Here is a 17,427-nt window from a genome sequence, read left to right on the forward strand (position 1 = left end):
TTCTTGGAGTAACATGAAGAAAAACAATACAAATACAATAAACGCAAAAACATATCCATTTTTTCCAATTTATACTGCTCACAATCTCTTTTCAACATGAATAACTTAAGTACAAATCAATACCACTGATAATTTCTTCACGAGAAACTATTGACATATGTCAAACATATATCCGTTATAAATACTGGATCATATAACTCATACTCCACTTATAGGAGTATATACATAAAAAAAGCAATAAGAAATACATTATACAAATCTGGAATGAAATTATTCATAAAAATTCAACCAGCCCTCCCCCTCCCAAACCAAAACAAATATTAATCTATCCTAGACACTTAATCCCACCAAATATCTTTCTTACAATTTATAAGAATCGTTTTTCAAATCAAATCCAAATCCCAAATAATATATTTCAGAATAGAAATTATTGTATTATAATGTTTTATTTAGGATCCGTTCCTATAATACCTATATGAACATCTTTCCACTCTATATTTTGAAGATCAATCATCTTAAACAGTCGATTACTTTCTTCCACAAATTTTCAACATACTACACAATAACAAAATACAAACAATTAATGCAAACATCATGACACACACACACACACACACACACACACACACAAACACAGACAATTGTTAAGTTGTGAAGTAGAAAAAGACCGTTTGGTTGTGAGGAATGTAAAAGAGGACGGAAAGATAAAATTCAAGGAGTTACAGTATAGTCTAAAGTATAAGAGAAAGATATGAAGTGAAAACAACTGAGTAAGAGCTCCAGAGATCCAAACTTTCGCTACAAAAAATAACTAAAGATGCTCGCAGTACTTGACGTTATACGGGTAGATTGGCAGCCCCTGGTCGAAAGTGATACCACTGCGTATGCTTCCAGAGATAACTTTGAACGGACCAATGTAAGACATGAATGTTTGTATCAAATCGTCTGACGTAGAATTCACCACGTTAAAACTTAAAAGGGTTCTGTCTTTTCTCTCCCTCTCCTCCCCCCTTTGTCTCTCTGTCTGGCTCTCTCTCGCTCTCTCCCTCTCTCTCTTTTAGACACACATACACACGCACCCACACACACACACTCTTTCTGGCACTAAATCTCCATTCTCACTTGTTCATTTCTTGCCTGACTACTATAGCTTTGCCTTAATCTGTTGCTGATTGGGAAATATCAACTTATAAAATATTGCACACATATCACGATTTCATAAGTCGTTGCGGGAATATTAGGTTGCACACAAAACATCTTTTGGTGAGGAAGAACTATATCTGGTAATGTCTGTCAATCATTCATGTGCTGCACATTGAGTACAAAATTGTAGGTTACATAAGTTTCTAAAAATACTGTGGTAGAAACATGCACAGAGATACCGACCTATATAGGAGACGCCGCGTCCTTGTTTACTAAACTAAACTAAAGTTACACTGATTTGACAATCTGAATTACGCACCGTAATGCCGTGTATTTAGACTGAATCAAGTGACAGCTGAAGAATCTACTTTATCCTTTTACAGTTTTCCTTGTGTCATAAAAACTTCTTGACGATTTTTTTTTTCCTTCAGAATTCTTCGCAATGTCTTCACTGGAAGAAGCTGTCACAAAAAGTCTCCAGTGCCCTCTGTGTATCGATCTCCTGAAAACACCAAAATTTCTGTCATGCGGTCACACTTTCTGCAAGGACTGCCTCTGTCTCCTTCAAGCTTCAGGCAGGAATCCCAATCATATTTCCTGTCCACTCTGCCGCACGAAGACTGAGGTGAAAGACGGGAATGTATCGAACCTTAAGACTAACCTTCAGGTCCAGTCTTTGGTAGATGATATGGCAGGGGCCATTCAGCCATGCACGATATGTACCTCGGTAGATCGCCCTAACGCAAAGACCTACTGCCAAAGTTGTAAGGCTTACATGTGTGATAAATGTCTCGTGAAGCACAATGAGTGGCCAACACACACTAGCCACCAGATGGTCACCGTTGAAGACATCAAACAAGGGAGGGCGCACATCAAAAAGAAGGTTTTATGTCCTAGTCATAATCAGGATGACGGAGAGCACTAACTGTTCGGATATTTGCCTTGATTGTCTGAAGATAATGTGTATGAGGTGTCGAATGCTGGATCACCAGCCGAAAGATCACAGAGTATTGAGCAACGCCGAGTACAGCAAACAGAGATTACAAGAAATGAATGAACTAAATGAGCAAAACAAAGTTTTTCAAGATGATTTAGAAACTTTCATCAAAAATGTAAGCCAGCAAAGAACAAACGCCATCGCACATATCGAAGAGAAAAAGAAAGAAATCAATAAGACTTACGACGAATATGTGAGGAAACTGACGATGAGGAAGGAGAAACTGATTCGACAACTTGAGGAACAGAAGACAGAAGCAGAACAAAAATTCAAGGATATGTTGGATGATACTAAGACGCAGATTGCAAGAATCAAAGGTTCCTCGGAGTTGGCAAACAAAAGTTTAAAGGCGCCGCTAGAGGGCGGCACAATTGCGATGCACCAGTCACTTTTCGACGAATTGAAGTGTGCGATTGGGAAAGATAAACCAGATCTAACTGACGCCAGTTCTTTCGAAGCACGTGTGAAATGCATTCGGTTTCAGTCAAACACAGCAAGCAATGAGCTCCATCTTGGCAAACTTCAGAGAGTAGAGTGGAGAAAGGTTGTGGAGAAAGAGCTTCCTGTGAAGGATTGTATGAACAAAATGGTTCGAACACCGACCGGTCAGATGGCCGTTGGATCTCACTTAGGTGGGGTTTATCATTACACGCGAAAAGGCAAGCTATCACCGAAAAGTGATCATAAGGACACACGAATTAGAAACATTGAGTATCTCTCAGATGGTCGCTGCATCATTGTTGACACGTCAAACAACATGTCACTTTTTGCTGTAAACGGTGAAAAATGTGACGTAGAATTTGACACTTTGACATACAGTGAGGGCGGATTTAGCGAAGTTTCAGTAGACGGTGAAGGTCGCATTTATGTCAGCTACAGGAAAGCTCATCTGATCAAAGTTTTCATGAAGTCAGGTGGGAAGGCAGTGCGTGAGATACCCTGCAAAGACTACACACCTCAACAACACTTCACTTTGAAATCAAACAAGGAGCTTGTCATGCAAACCCATAGTAACTCCGTGAAAGTAATCAACGAGACCGGTGAGTTAAAGAGCACTGTCAGGAAGGATGCCGACATCTACCAGGCCTATCCGACAGTTTGCAGCGATGGCTCCATCTTGATAGCCTGGGTTAATAAGAAAGAAAATGTACTCAGCATCGATCATTACACCTGTGACCTGAAGTACAAGGAAACACTCATTGACGGTCAGCGTATTGACATCCCTGAGCGAAAGTGGTTCTACCTGCAGGAATTCAAAAGTTCAGGAGACATTGCTTTCTGCACTGTCGACAAGCTGTACATCTTCCGCAAATCAATCATGGAAGTGTGAGATACAATACATTTGTCACGTTGACGATGGTTTTGAATAACACACACACACACAAATACACACAGAGACAATGAGATAGATGCGTTTCCCAATATAACCAAGTCCTCCAAACCAGAATTTGTCTTTAAATTGTATCGAAGCTTCGCTATAGCCCTAAAGTAAAGTATAAAGATAAACATAGATGATGATTTTGTTAACATTATTTTGTATCATTTTTTAGTGCAAAGTGGTAAGTCACGGATGTTTCATGCTGAAAAAGGCCTTTGACTCTCAAGTCTCCAAATTACGAAATTTGCCTGCCGTGAACAGTTGCAGTTTCATCATAATTTACAGAGGGGGGGGGGGGGATCCAGGAATTCCGTTAAGGGGCGGCGCCATTACAAAATTAAAGGGGGGTGCATGCCCTACTTCTTTTTTGAATTTCTTTTGTTTTGACACAAAATTAAGAGGGGGCGCACACCCGGTGCGCGCCCGCCTGGATTCGCCTCTGATTTAGTTAATTCAAGCAAAATAAGTTGTGTGTGAGTGTGTGGGTGTGTGTGTATATATATTTCTTGCCACAAAAAGCCTTTCATACTGATAAGATTCTAGGTACACAAAACACAACAATCTAAAGTAATTTTTCCTCAACACAGCAAAAATGTGATTTATTTAAGAGATGTTAACACTTGCTGACATCAATCAAAAGCCAAAAAAAAAAAGAATAAAAAAAAATGCTATTCAGAATACATGTGGACAAATCCTATAGAGGAACCGCTATACAGATATTACATGGAGGCCACGTAAAAAAAAATAGAAAAAGAAAATGCAGGGCTAAGTCCACAAACATATCAAGGTGTTTGAAATACATGTACATGTTTAATATTCAAAGGTGTCTGCTAGGAAATGTTCCCACATAACTTGTAATGTACTTGTAACATATTTAGCACAAACAGACAATGCTATTCTATTCAAACAGAAAGGCACATACATTGTACATGCAGTAGATGTTGATGTTTAATGATCTGTGTGCAAACTTTGGCAAAAGCAATATTACAGTGAGCTCTGGAGAGCCAAATTCAGAGCACACACACAAAACCCAAATGATTAGCCATTATAAATCAAAGCAATGTAAAGTCACGTAGACTAATGGTTGTCTTTTGTTCATGCCTCAATAGTGCCCTCGTGTTCCTTGGTCACAAAAGCACCAAGAGATATCAAAATTGGGCTTTGGGCATGCAGAGCTTGTTAATATTTTTTGTTAGATGTATAGTCGGGCTAATACTTGTAGCACTTTTTCATCTTTCATTTCATGATGATATATTATCATATCATGCTTGGGTCAATACACATAGTGTAAGATATTTATTATGTTGAATGTGTACATATATACTTTCTTTTTGCAGTTAACCCTAACTTACCTGGGGGGAGGGGGGGGGGGGCATAATGCCCCCCCCCCCCACGAATTCCGCGACCATTCCGGTGCGCAATATCTTTTGACCGTGCCGCTCGCTGACTTTTTACTTTCAAGTCTCGCGCAACTTTTGAGACCATATTTGTGACCCTGCACCTCAAAACAAACAAAAAGTCGCCAGACATGAATTTTTAGTTAAGAACATATTCTGAAAGAGCAGACTTTAAGCTTTAAAATGATGTATAACTCAAATCAAATGGACTCTCCTAACCTATCTAAATATTGGAAAGAAAGCACAAACTCAGGAAAAGTGTGAACTGAGAAAAGAGGCTCTGAAGTACAGTGTCTATTCAAGCGCTTAATCTTTACCAAACCGTGCTGGCTGTGCGATGAATGGGACAAAAAACAGGAAGTAAACCACCAGAGTAACAACAATGAAGGGATTATCAGATTAAACTGAAATTAAGCATGCCTCATTAACACATTCTGTCCATAATTAATGCCAACTTTCAAAGCAGTAGCACTATCCTTTCAAAAGTTATTAGAGTTGAAAGTGAAGAGTGTGGACAAGGTTTTTCAGAAAATGAAAAAGGGATTGTAAAGACACACCTAATCACACTATTCTACCAAAAATGGTCGAGATAAACTGCTAAAAAACACACTTTCCTGCTCGTTTTATGATACCAAATTTTAGCATAATGTAAAAGAAGACCCGCTCTTTCAGAAAATATGAAAAAGTCAAGTTCGGCTAGGTTGACCCATTTCACTTATTTTCAGTCCTCACGCAAAATCAGTGTGTGCGACTTTATGTTCGTTTTGAGGTGCACGGTCACATTTGTCCCGCCCGGGCATACCGTTCCGAAGCCACGCCCCTTCAAAAAATTTTCGTCAACCCCAAAATTGCTCAAAAACGTGATTTTGTGTACAAAGTCAATACAAATTGTGTTTTTTCAATTGACTCATGTAAAGATTCGTATTTTTAATCCTAACGGCTGAAATCAATTTATTTTAGTATAATTATGTTTTAAAAAAAATGTGTATAACAAATTCTGCTGAAAAAACAATAAAAGCAAGAGTTCGAAAAAACAAGGAAATGCATAAAAATGATAAAACAATAAAAAACATAAGAAATTAAGTTTGATACTGATTTTTTTTTTTTTTTACGCACAAATGTTTGGAATGTCACTAGGAATATTTACACCAAAAAATCAGCATTCCATAAGCTTTTATAAGCCAATTACAGACGAAAATTAGGTTTTTTGCATTTATTTGCATAATTAATTTGAAATAGAAAATGCAATTTTTTGAAAATTTAACTTAAGAGTCTTGTAGATTACATGCGGCTTTATGTTCATTCAAAATTTTGCGGCGATCGCGTGATCAACGGCCGAGATCTGAATCGGGGGGGGGGGGGGGGGTAATGGCGCCCCCCCCCCCTAGGAATTCAAGCTCGCTAAATAGCCCAGGTAAGTTAGGGTTAAGTTCCATTGTGACTTTAACAATTCAAACACATACGTTTTCACTAATCTCCGAAGTTTGTTTGTTTGATTGTTTTTTGGTACAATTAGCCATTAGTACTTTGTGTTGAATTTAGATCTGAATGCACTAGCGCATATTGCTAGGTATATGCGAGCACTCTTACCTATTGGAAGAAAATATTCTTAACATCTCATATCTCATATTAAACTTGTGTCTCTAATGTGTTCTGTAATAAAGATTAACTATGACAAAGTCACTATGACATATATACAATATTAATCATTTTTTCATAAAATTCTCCATAAAGGTACTTTAGAATGTGACTATAAAATGCCAGTTTGAAAAAAAAAAAAATACATGTTTCTAGTCTTGTGCAGGACATCCTGAATACAAAGTGTTGATTGGATATTCAATGCATTTAAGATTAAGAATTGTACTGTCAATTTTGAATAATATCCACATTTTTAAAGATATTCTACATTTTAGAATATATCACACTAGTAAGTGAAACAACATTTAGTTGTAGTGTGCAACTGAACACAACTATGGCATCCTGCATTGTTTTTGAAAGGTGTAAAAAAAGGAATAGAGTACTATAAAGCAATATCCTATTTTATAGGATCCATGGCCAACAACTGTTGTGTCTGATCTCCAACCTTATTTAAAAGGTAACACAGTATGAAGACATAAATAACAATTAAACCAAAGGCAGGCTGGCTCTGGTAAGTCAAAAATCAAAGACACAAAGATCTGAATTTCAGTTGCCATCAATGACATCAAATGTAGGAGTATGCACAACACGAGCCTGGACGGATGGAAAAAAGTGTGTTTGAATACATTTATTAACAATTCTCACCTCTACTTGGTGTCAAATGACACAAGATTGAAATACATCAAGTATGCCCCAAAAACTACTTGAAGGAGAGAGAAAAAGATTTAGAAAAACAGAGTGGCAATTTTTGACTGGCTGAAAATTTAGCACTGTCAGGTTGGAATGTTGAGAAAGTGACCAATGATTAATAGTACTGACCAATGTAAGTGTCTATCATAATATTATTATTAATGTCATGCATACTTGTAAAACATGTTTGCAGCACGACACAAGAAAAAGCTGGCGTTCACACAGCACTGTGTTGCCTCTAAAAAAAGGATATACATGTACTTTGATGGAACAGAACATCTTTGAAACATCAGCACTATGGTCTATAATCCCTCACACCTTCAGAGACTCGTAGACATTTTGCTACATCACTATCATGCATGGCAGCTTCATCACTCTTGTGCTCAAAGTATACTGTTTGCAGCCGTGGTGTGTGACTGTTCATACACTGAGCAAATCACACTAAAAAAATAAGCCCTGCTACTCCTTTTGTCAAATCAAGCTCTATGTAACAGGTACTCACAATGATTGAATGAACTCTAGGAACCACTAAACTCACGTGATGAATAGAAAACTATGATGCATACCACAACTGCAGTCTTTCGTAACTATTTGACAGCGAGAAAAAATGCAAGCACAAAACAATTGAAAACACCACAACGAAAAGCTTTGTACACCCTCTGCAAAAATTGATGGCAATATGCAATCAAAAATTAGAATCTAACGTGTACAGTTACAGATCATACGAAACTACAAGTTTTACTGACCCTTGGCATCATATATGTCGTCAAATATTCCGTCTAGATCACTTTTAAAAATATGGACATTAACCCGTTTAGGACGTGTCCCGAGTATACTCGGGCTGACGTTTTCCAGGCTGTGGACTGGTCCCGAGTATACTCGGGCTGAGAGAGTGAAATGAACACGCATTTTTAAACTTAGAATTTCACCAACAATACGATGCCTATGTTGAAAATGATTTATATTTTGTGGGACTACATACATCAAAGTTGCCATCTGTGAACATTTTGTGATGATTGGTCATATCTTATGTCTATAAACAAGCAAAATATTGACAAACATGAGTGCAATTTTCACGACATTCAGACCTTCGCAACGGTCGGGAAACTGACCAATGACGAGCGACCAGCCGCACGCTCTGGCGATCTCATTTGCATCGGTATGCAAATTGTCACACTCGAGTGAAAAGCGTGCGTGCGGCGGTCAAGACCGTTGCGTGCACGCACCTACCTTATTAGCACACATTTACATGATAAAGTATTGTAGCATACTACTTCGTGTTATATCAGTAATGCAATGTCGTACTTATGGATTTTCTATGAAAGCCATCTCGGCATGGCAACCTGCTTACCATCATTGGCATGAAATGTTGGCCTTCTTCTTCTCTTCCGCTGCCGACTCCTGGGATTTACCAAAACTCGGCGAATTGAATAAATTCAAAAGTAAATCTTTTGCGTGTTCCTGCATGCATGTGATGTGTGTGAATGTTTTTGTGTCTGTTATCATGACAGCGATGTTACTTGTAGTTGTTTGAAGAGTTTTACCGTCATGAATAATATTCTGATTATATTATAAAATCGTTAAAAAAAAAGAAACCACTTGGCCAAGAACAAACCGAGTAGGGGATGTACTGCGTACAAACAACGCAGTCGATTGTGATTGTGCTTGTGATTACATCCATCAAACATAATTTAGAAGACCAGCCTATTTTTTTCTCTCTATCTCTCAATCTTTCTTCTTACCGCATAGACTCCAATGTTTCGCCTGAAGACCGGAAGACCTCATAAATGTTATATCAAATATACATATTCATCAAAACAATCAGCTTTCCTGTTTAGTGATTACTTTTTATCATATGATGAATAACTTATGTCTTATCACTTTGTGAAATCTTATTTCATGTGATTCGTAATGAGCAATATCTTCCCCGCAGTACGATAGAGTTGTAAATCAATCGTAAGATTGCACTAGTAAAATTGGCAGCATTTAAACCCCAACAGTAAAATCACAAATGCGCTCGTTGATATCTTTTATTTATCCCAGGGAAACCTAAGTTATATCTGTAGGCAGTCATGATAGATAATTTCAGAAAGCAAACTTCTTTATACACACAAACTTCAGTGTGGATGGCAGGTACCGCAAGAGCATGGATTTTTTAGATTTAGTCATCATTAGTTGTCAAAACAGCCAGAAAGATGCAGTGATTTATTTCAATATTGAAGATCCCATCAGGCTCTTGTCAATATTATGAAAAAAATAATTGCTGAAACAAAACCAAGAAACAAACTCAAATGAAAAATTGGTCTGCAAAACTCAACTTTGATGATGCTTGAAGTTTTTTTTTTTTTCTGTCATACTTATGAATGACAGCCTGATTATGCTATAAGATCGTTCAAAAAATCTACTTGGCCAACGAACCAAATAGAGGATTTACTGTATAATATTCATACAACGCAAGAGCCGATATTGTCACTATGGGGTCCTATATATTCATCATGGTAAAACACAGCCTAACATATGTGCGTGTTTTAGGCAAGAATACTTTGAATAGACCAGGTGGCCAGAGTATCAGGTTACATTGTACCTCCTTGAATAGACAAGATGTTGATACAAAAACATTCCTAAGACGCACTCGTAGACGCCATCTGAAAAGTCGGGGATTATGAGCATAATAGAGAAGTTCAAAGGCCGATTACAGACAGTCTCTTTTTTCTGCACCGGTCCATAGAATGCATTATAGTGATGTGCTTCGTATATATTACGTAACCACTTTTACGGACCCCAATGATTTTATGGTTGTTGGGAAGCGAATGTGCAAGTTCTCATGTGGTTGTAACCAACATATATGTATAGAATTTAAACTTCGACAACGAAATACGCTGCAATAAAGCGAGTAAACAAGACATATGGCATTTTTTCCTCTCATACGTTTAGCATTCGCCAAAAAATTGTAGATATAATTATGATGTTCGGTATTTGATGTTTGCAGCATTTCAAAGAAGCAGTCAAAATAAAATAATATCCCATATTTCGATGATACCGGCGATGGTGATGTCGACTGTTTAGTCTTTTTTTGTTCTAGTTCTGTATGAATTCCTCATAATATGCTAATTTTCGGCTATAGTCGCTCTGTCAATTACTTATACATTTAGAAATCTGAGGTGTTTTCAGTCCACTTCTTTCATAAGTTCACGAGTCAATTTTTTCGATCATTGAGTTCAATCCATTTATAATCAGTCAAATATGACAACTTATACCGAAAAAACCCCGATTGTTCTTTTTTTTTTCTTTGTAGAAAGCGCTCCAAATTTGCGAAGTGGTGATTCAATTTTGCGAGAGACGGAGATATGATAACCACATCGCTTCAATTGAACACTTTGTTTAGGAGCAAGGTATTTCGGGCAATAAAAACATGAAATTAATGTTCTTGTCTTATCTCATGTTTATCGATGTAATCAAATTTTTTTTTCATGTTGCTATTGAAGTAATTTATGCACTTATCGTGCCTGTGTATTTTTTTATGTCTACGTATATCTCTGCATTTAGGTATGCCTACATTCATTCATTCCATTAGACTTCGTGAAATCGCATTGAAGCATTTTCATATTCATTGTTCATTGCAGCAAATGCTCGTTTCCTTTATACATTATGCTTATTGAATGAGATTGTTAGTACTTCATTTTTGTTTTTGTCTTTTATCGGGGGATGACTGGTATACACAATAAAAAAATATTGATTTACACTCATGACATAAGAGAAGATCATTTCAGCAAAATTATCCGTCTGTTATGAGATATCAAAGAATGCCGGGAGAAATGTCGTTTATTTCAACAAAAATAACGTCTTTTCCTTATTTTCTGAAGTGATGTAATAATTTTAGGCCTTCAAGCCTGTGTGGCTTGTGCTCATGATCATGTCGGCTTCTTCTACAGCTGCCGGATGGCCAACCTTTTTTGTTGCTAAATTGAATGAATTTCTCCATCGAACTCGGGAATGCTCACCTGCGACCCTGTTTGAAAAGACGCTCTCTCATATTGAGACGAATTTGAATTCTCAATGGACATTCTAATTTGAATTGTGTTAAGGCTACGTAATTTGAAGTGATAGGATATAGTGAAAGGAAACTGAGATTGAATGAACATCTTCATTGCGCGATCTTTTTTTTTTTTTTTTTTTTAGGCGATTTTGAATTACCTAACTGTGAAATTAGAAGACAAACGTACACACACACACACACACACACACACACACACACACAAATGACTGCAAAATCTTTGCATAATGTTGAACCATTTTGAACACTAGAATATGCCGTTTTGCTCTTCCTTTGTAATACAATTGCCTCGATTAGTGCTGCTTCGATTTATCTTATTGCATCTCATTACTTTCCTTTCCAGCTATCCACTTCTTCATTCCCATCATCTACAATTAATCGTTTAGATTGAATATCCCCATTGATGGTGGCGATCACCTTTCCAAGATACTTTGCCCGTATTATTATATATAATCTCATAAGATATCACCCAAACACAGATTATAGGCAGACCTAGCCGTGTGTAATATTTCATTTCGTTTGCAAAAGTGTGTTCAGATTACCGTCCATGGAACTAAATTTAGAAGACCAGCCTATTTTTTATCTCTTTATCTCTCAATCTTTCTTCTTATCGCATAGACTCCGATGTGTCGTTTGCAGACCGGAAGAGCTCATAAATGCTCCATCAACTGACTTGAATAACAATAATCTATCCCGTTTGCTGATGATTATCATATCACTGTGTGACATTTAATTTCAAGTGATGTGCAGTGAACGATACCTTCCCGCCATTACGGTAGAGTTGTAAGGGAATCATGATTGCACATAAAATTTGCAACATAAAACCCGACAGTAAAATTACAAATGCGCTCGTTGATCTCCTTTATTCATCTCATGGAAACCTAAGTCATATAATTATGGTCGAAATCTGGAGGCAGTCATGATGGATAATTTCACAAAGCAAACGTCTTTATACAAAAATGCATGGAGTTCGCAGGTTTAGTCACCATTAGCTGTCAAAGATTGCAAGAAAGATGCAACGATTTATCTGAATATTGAACATCCCATCAGGCTTTTGTCAACATTATGGAAATTGTTGAAACAAAACCAAGAAACAAACTCAAATGGAAGATTGGTTTGAGAAACTCAACTTCGATGTTGCTTGAAGCTTTTTTTTTTTTCTCTCTCTCTCATACTTATGAATGACAGCGTGATTATGTTATAAGATCGTTCAAAAAATCTACTCGGCCAACGAACCAAATAGAGGATATACTGTATCATAGTCATCATTTTCATACAATGCAAGAGCCGATATTGCCACTATGGGGTCTTACAATTATATTCATCATGGTGAAACACAGCGTAACATGTGCGCGTGTTATAGGCAAGAATACTTTGAATAGACCAGGTGGCCAGAGTATCAGGTTACATTGTACCTCCTTGAATAGACAGGATGTTGATACAAAAACATTCCTAAGACGCACTCGTAGACGCCATCTGAAAAGTCGGGGATTATGAGCATAATAGAGAAGTTCAAAGGCCGATTACAGACAGTCTCTTTATTCTGCACCGGTCCATAGAATGCATTATAATGATGTGCTTCGTATGTATTACGTAACCGCTTTTACGGACCCCAATGATTTTATGGTTGTTGGGAATCCAATGTGCAAGTTCTCATGTACTTGTTACGAACATGTATTACAGAATTTAAACTTCGACAATGACATACGCTGCAATAAAGCGAGAAACAAGACATACGGCAGAAGTTGTCTTTTTTTTTTTTCTCTCTCTCTCTCTCTCTCTCTCTCATACGCTTAGAATTCACAAACAAAAATTATGATGTTCAGTATTTGATGTTTGCAGCATTTCAAAGAGGCAGTCAAAATAAAATTACATCCCATATTACGACGATACCGACAATGGTGATGTCGACTGTTTAGTCTTTTTTTGGTTCTAGTTTTATATGAATTCTTCATAATATGCTAATTTTCGGCTATAGTCGCTCTGTCAATTATTTATACGTTTAGAAGTCTGGGTTTTTCAGTCCATCTCTTTCGGAAGTTCACAAGTCAAATGATTTCGCGATCATTGAGTTATAATGGTTTTAGCAACACACTACCGTTTTGTAGCTCAATCGATTTATAATCAGTAGAATATGGTAACTCATGCCTAAAAAGAAAATAAACTTTTTTTTTTTAATGTAAATTTGTAGAAAGCACTCCAAATTTGCGAAGTGATGATTTAGTTTTGCGAGAGACGGAGATGTGATAACCCGTCGCTTCAATTGAACACTCTAGTCTTCTTTGTTTAGGAGCAAGAAATTTCGAGCAATAAAAGCATGAAATGTTCTTGTCCATCTCATATATTGATGTGATCAAATGTTTTCATGCTGCTATTGAAGTGGTTTATGCACTTATCGTGGCTGCGTATTTTTTTATAATAATTGCATTACACATCTCTGTATTTAGTTTATAGACCTACTTGCATTCATTCCTTTAGACTTCGTGAAATCGCATTGAAGCATTTTCATATTCATAAACGATTGCAGCAAATGCTCGTTTCCTTTATACATTATGCTTATTGAATGAGAATAGTACTTCATTTTCTGTCTTTTATCGGGCGATGACTGGTATACACAATAAAACAAAATAAAATTGATTTACACTCATGACATAAGAGAAGATCATTTCAGCAAAATTAACCGTCTGTTATGAGAGATCGAAGAATGTCGGGAGAAATGTCGTTTATTTCAACAAACATATCATCTTTTCGTTATTTTCTGAAGTGATGTAATGATTTTAGACCTTCAAGCTTGTGTGACATGTGCTCGCCGTTCTCCCATGGTCATGTCGTCTTCTTCTATCAGCTGCCGGGTGGTCAACCTTTTTGTTTCTAATGAATGAACTTCTCCGACGAACTCGGAAATGCTCACCTGCGACCCTGTCTGAAAAGACACTCTCTCACATTGATGAGAATCATCTGAATTCTCGATGGGAATTCTAATTTGAATTGTGCTAATGCTACAATTACGTAACTACGAAATTGGAAGGCAAATGTACACAAAAAATGACTGCAAAATCTTTGCATAATGTTGTACACTTTTGCCCTTTTTTTTGCCGTTTTGCTCTTCCTTTGTAATACATTTGTCTCAATTAGTGCTCCTTCATTTTATCTCATTACATCTCATCACTTTCCTTTCCAGCTATCCCCTTCTTCATTCCCATATACAAACGTGTAGATTGAATATTATCATTGATGGTGATGATCTCTTCTCCAAGATACTCTGCCCATAAAATTTATGTATATATATATATATATATATATATATATATTATATAAAACGTAGAAAGATATTACCAAAACACAGGTTGTAGGCAAACCTCATCTTGTATAATTTTACATTACGTTTGAAAAATCTTTTCAGATTATCTACCGTCAATCAAACAAAATTTAGATGACCAGCCTATTTTTCTCTCCTTTTTTTCTTCTCATCGTATAGACTCCCCTGTTTCATCTGAAAAGCTCATACATGTTCTGTCAACTGGCTTAAACAGGACCGGTGTTTTATTCTTAGTTTTTTTTTCTCTGTAAGAAATAACGATACTCATTTAGGTTGGTGATTACTTTTTGTAATAATTAAATATATTATGTCTTGTATCACTGTGTGAAATCTCATTTCACTTGATACATAGTGAATAATCATTATCTTCCCGACATTACGTCGAAGTTGTAAAGGAATTGTAAGATCGCACAGGAAAAAAAAAAAAAAAAACAGCATCAAACCCCGATAATAAACTCACAAATCCACTCGGTGATATCTTGTATGCATCCAATGAAAACCTATTATAAGTCGCATGATCGAAATTTGTAGGTAGTCACGATTGATAATTTCAGGAAGCAAACTTCTTTATACAGACTTCTTCAGGGGATGGCAGGTATTGCGCAAGCGTGGATTATGCATTTTTATTCGTCTCAAAGAAAGTTAGAAAGATGCAAAGATTTGTTTGAATATTGAACATATTCCAGGCTCTTGTCAATTCTATGGGAATTACTGAAACAGAACCAAGAAATAAACTCAAGTGGACGTTATTCTATTACGAAATTCGACTTTGATAAATCAGTATCACCAATTCTACTTGTAATATTACATCGTTGATGGTTTGCCTAATGTTGAAATAAAGCCACGTGCTTCTGTTACAGACACGCGAGCTTTGTATTTGGATACAAGTAGCGGGGACAAACAAGGTGTAACAGATTTCAAATGTTGTATACAATGAATAAACTTCCTTCTGTTTCCAAAATTCATTGACTAGCTATGGTAAGGAATTTTGTGAACAACAGTAAGTCAAGAGTGGGTTCGTGTGCCTTTGATATCGCCACAATACGAGATTTACTTGGCGTGTCTTACAGTCGTGTAAATGGAAATACGCAAGCCTGTACACAATCCTCCGATCGATCGCTTTTCATTGAAAGACTTTGAAGGCTTGTGATCAACGGATTACAGTTTCCATAAAAGATTGCCTCCATGAATCAGTAAATTCAAGACAATAATGCAGTAGAAATTTGCGACACCCTCGACATAGCCTGGTGCCCAATGATAAAAGACGCTATTCATTTGAGTTGACGAGGGAACGTAAATTGACGATCGTACAGTACTTGAAGTTCAAACCGCGCGCGCGAACCCAGATAGCGAAGGGAAGCGACATTATTATTCATGAGCGGTCGTTATTCATCCAATCAGAAAGCGGATTCCTACACCGCATACACGGCAATTTGATGATTGGGTAAAGCGGGACCGTAAGTCACACCCCCTTAGTAACCCTCGGTTCGGGCTCGATTTTGGAAAACCTGTCCGTCTGTGGGGGTGTTCGCTCGCCAAAGCAAACCGTCCTAAACGGGTTAATACATATTTGCTATATACAGACATTTTTTTTTTTTTGCATTACTGCAAATGTGGTAGAAGCTGCAGAAATCCCAAAATGTGATACTTTGTTCCCTTGAAAGAAATCTCGAAGATATCTTTAAATGCAGAATACATTTTGGCACCATAAATGTTCCGGGTGCTGTTCGTTATTCCGAAGGTTCGCTATTCCGAAGGTTCGTTTTTCCGAAGGATCGTTAATCCGAAACACGCAAATTCCCTATACCTAGAGGTTCGTTAATCCGAAAATGAAAAGGGGTTCTTTAATCCGAAAATTTGTGGCGTTATTCCGAAGGTTCGTTATCCCGAAGATCGGTTAATCCGAAAATGAAATTCGGAACAATGAACCTTCGGAATAACGAATCTTAGGATTAAAGAGCCTTCGGAATAACGAACCTTCGGAATAACGAGCTGTAACCAATGTTCCATTACATTGTCTGGCGTGGCCTAGCCTGAACTGAACAAATCGATGAATATGAAAGAAATATTACTAAGGAGACACAAAAATGGAATTTTGCATGAGGACATATAACTTTGAAAAGGTTTTCATATCAATACGTGACTATTGAATCTGTAGAAATATATCAGTGCCAAAACTTGTAGGCCAATACTTCACAAAGGAATTTTTAATATAATCCGTGGACTATACACATTTTGATAGCGTCAATGTATATGACACATCATGTCTGTTTAAAAACATCCAATGATGACTGCATGCCTACACATGCATGCCAGGAATGCCCATTTTGTGATTGGTTTAGTTCTTTGACAAAACTTGTAGGCCAATACTTCACAAAGGAATTTTTAATATAATCCGTGGACTATACACATTTTGATAGCGTCAATGTATATGACACATCATGTCTGTTTAAAAACATCCAATGATGACTGCATGCCTACACATGCATGCCAGGAATGCCCATTTTGTGATTGGTTTAGTTCTTTGACTATTAAGTTCAAACCATGGATTAGATTTCAACTGCCTTTTGTGGATTGCAACTGTTTGACAAATTGCCCTACATCGACGTAAATAAGCAATGAATTGATCTCTGTTTTAGTAGTAGCCATGACAAAGATATCATGGGCTGGTATACAAATAGTGAATGGTCACGAGTGCAATGGTACGAGATTTCGCACGAGGTGAAAGATAGAGGCGCTCTATTCAACGAGGCGAAGCCGAGTTGAATAGTGCACCTCATCTTTCACCGAGTGCGAAATCTCGTTCCATTG

General features: G+C 37.1%; 1 protein-coding gene across 1 annotated transcript; it reads left to right on the top strand.

Annotated features, from left to right (window-relative positions):
* Positions 1 to 1,585: 1,585 nt before the first annotated feature.
* On the top strand, positions 1,586 to 3,470 carry LOC140234109 (uncharacterized). The gene is given in 2 exon segments (XM_072314187.1): positions 1,586 to 2,065; positions 2,067 to 3,470. Coding segments are annotated over 2 exon segments (1,884 nt in total).
* The last annotated feature ends 13,957 nt before the right edge of the window (positions 3,471 to 17,427 follow it).

The sequence above is a fragment of the Diadema setosum genome, chromosome 10 (genome assembly GCF_964275005.1).
Source record: "Diadema setosum chromosome 10, eeDiaSeto1, whole genome shotgun sequence".
NCBI lineage: Eukaryota > Metazoa > Echinodermata > Echinoidea > Diadematoida > Diadematidae > Diadema > Diadema setosum.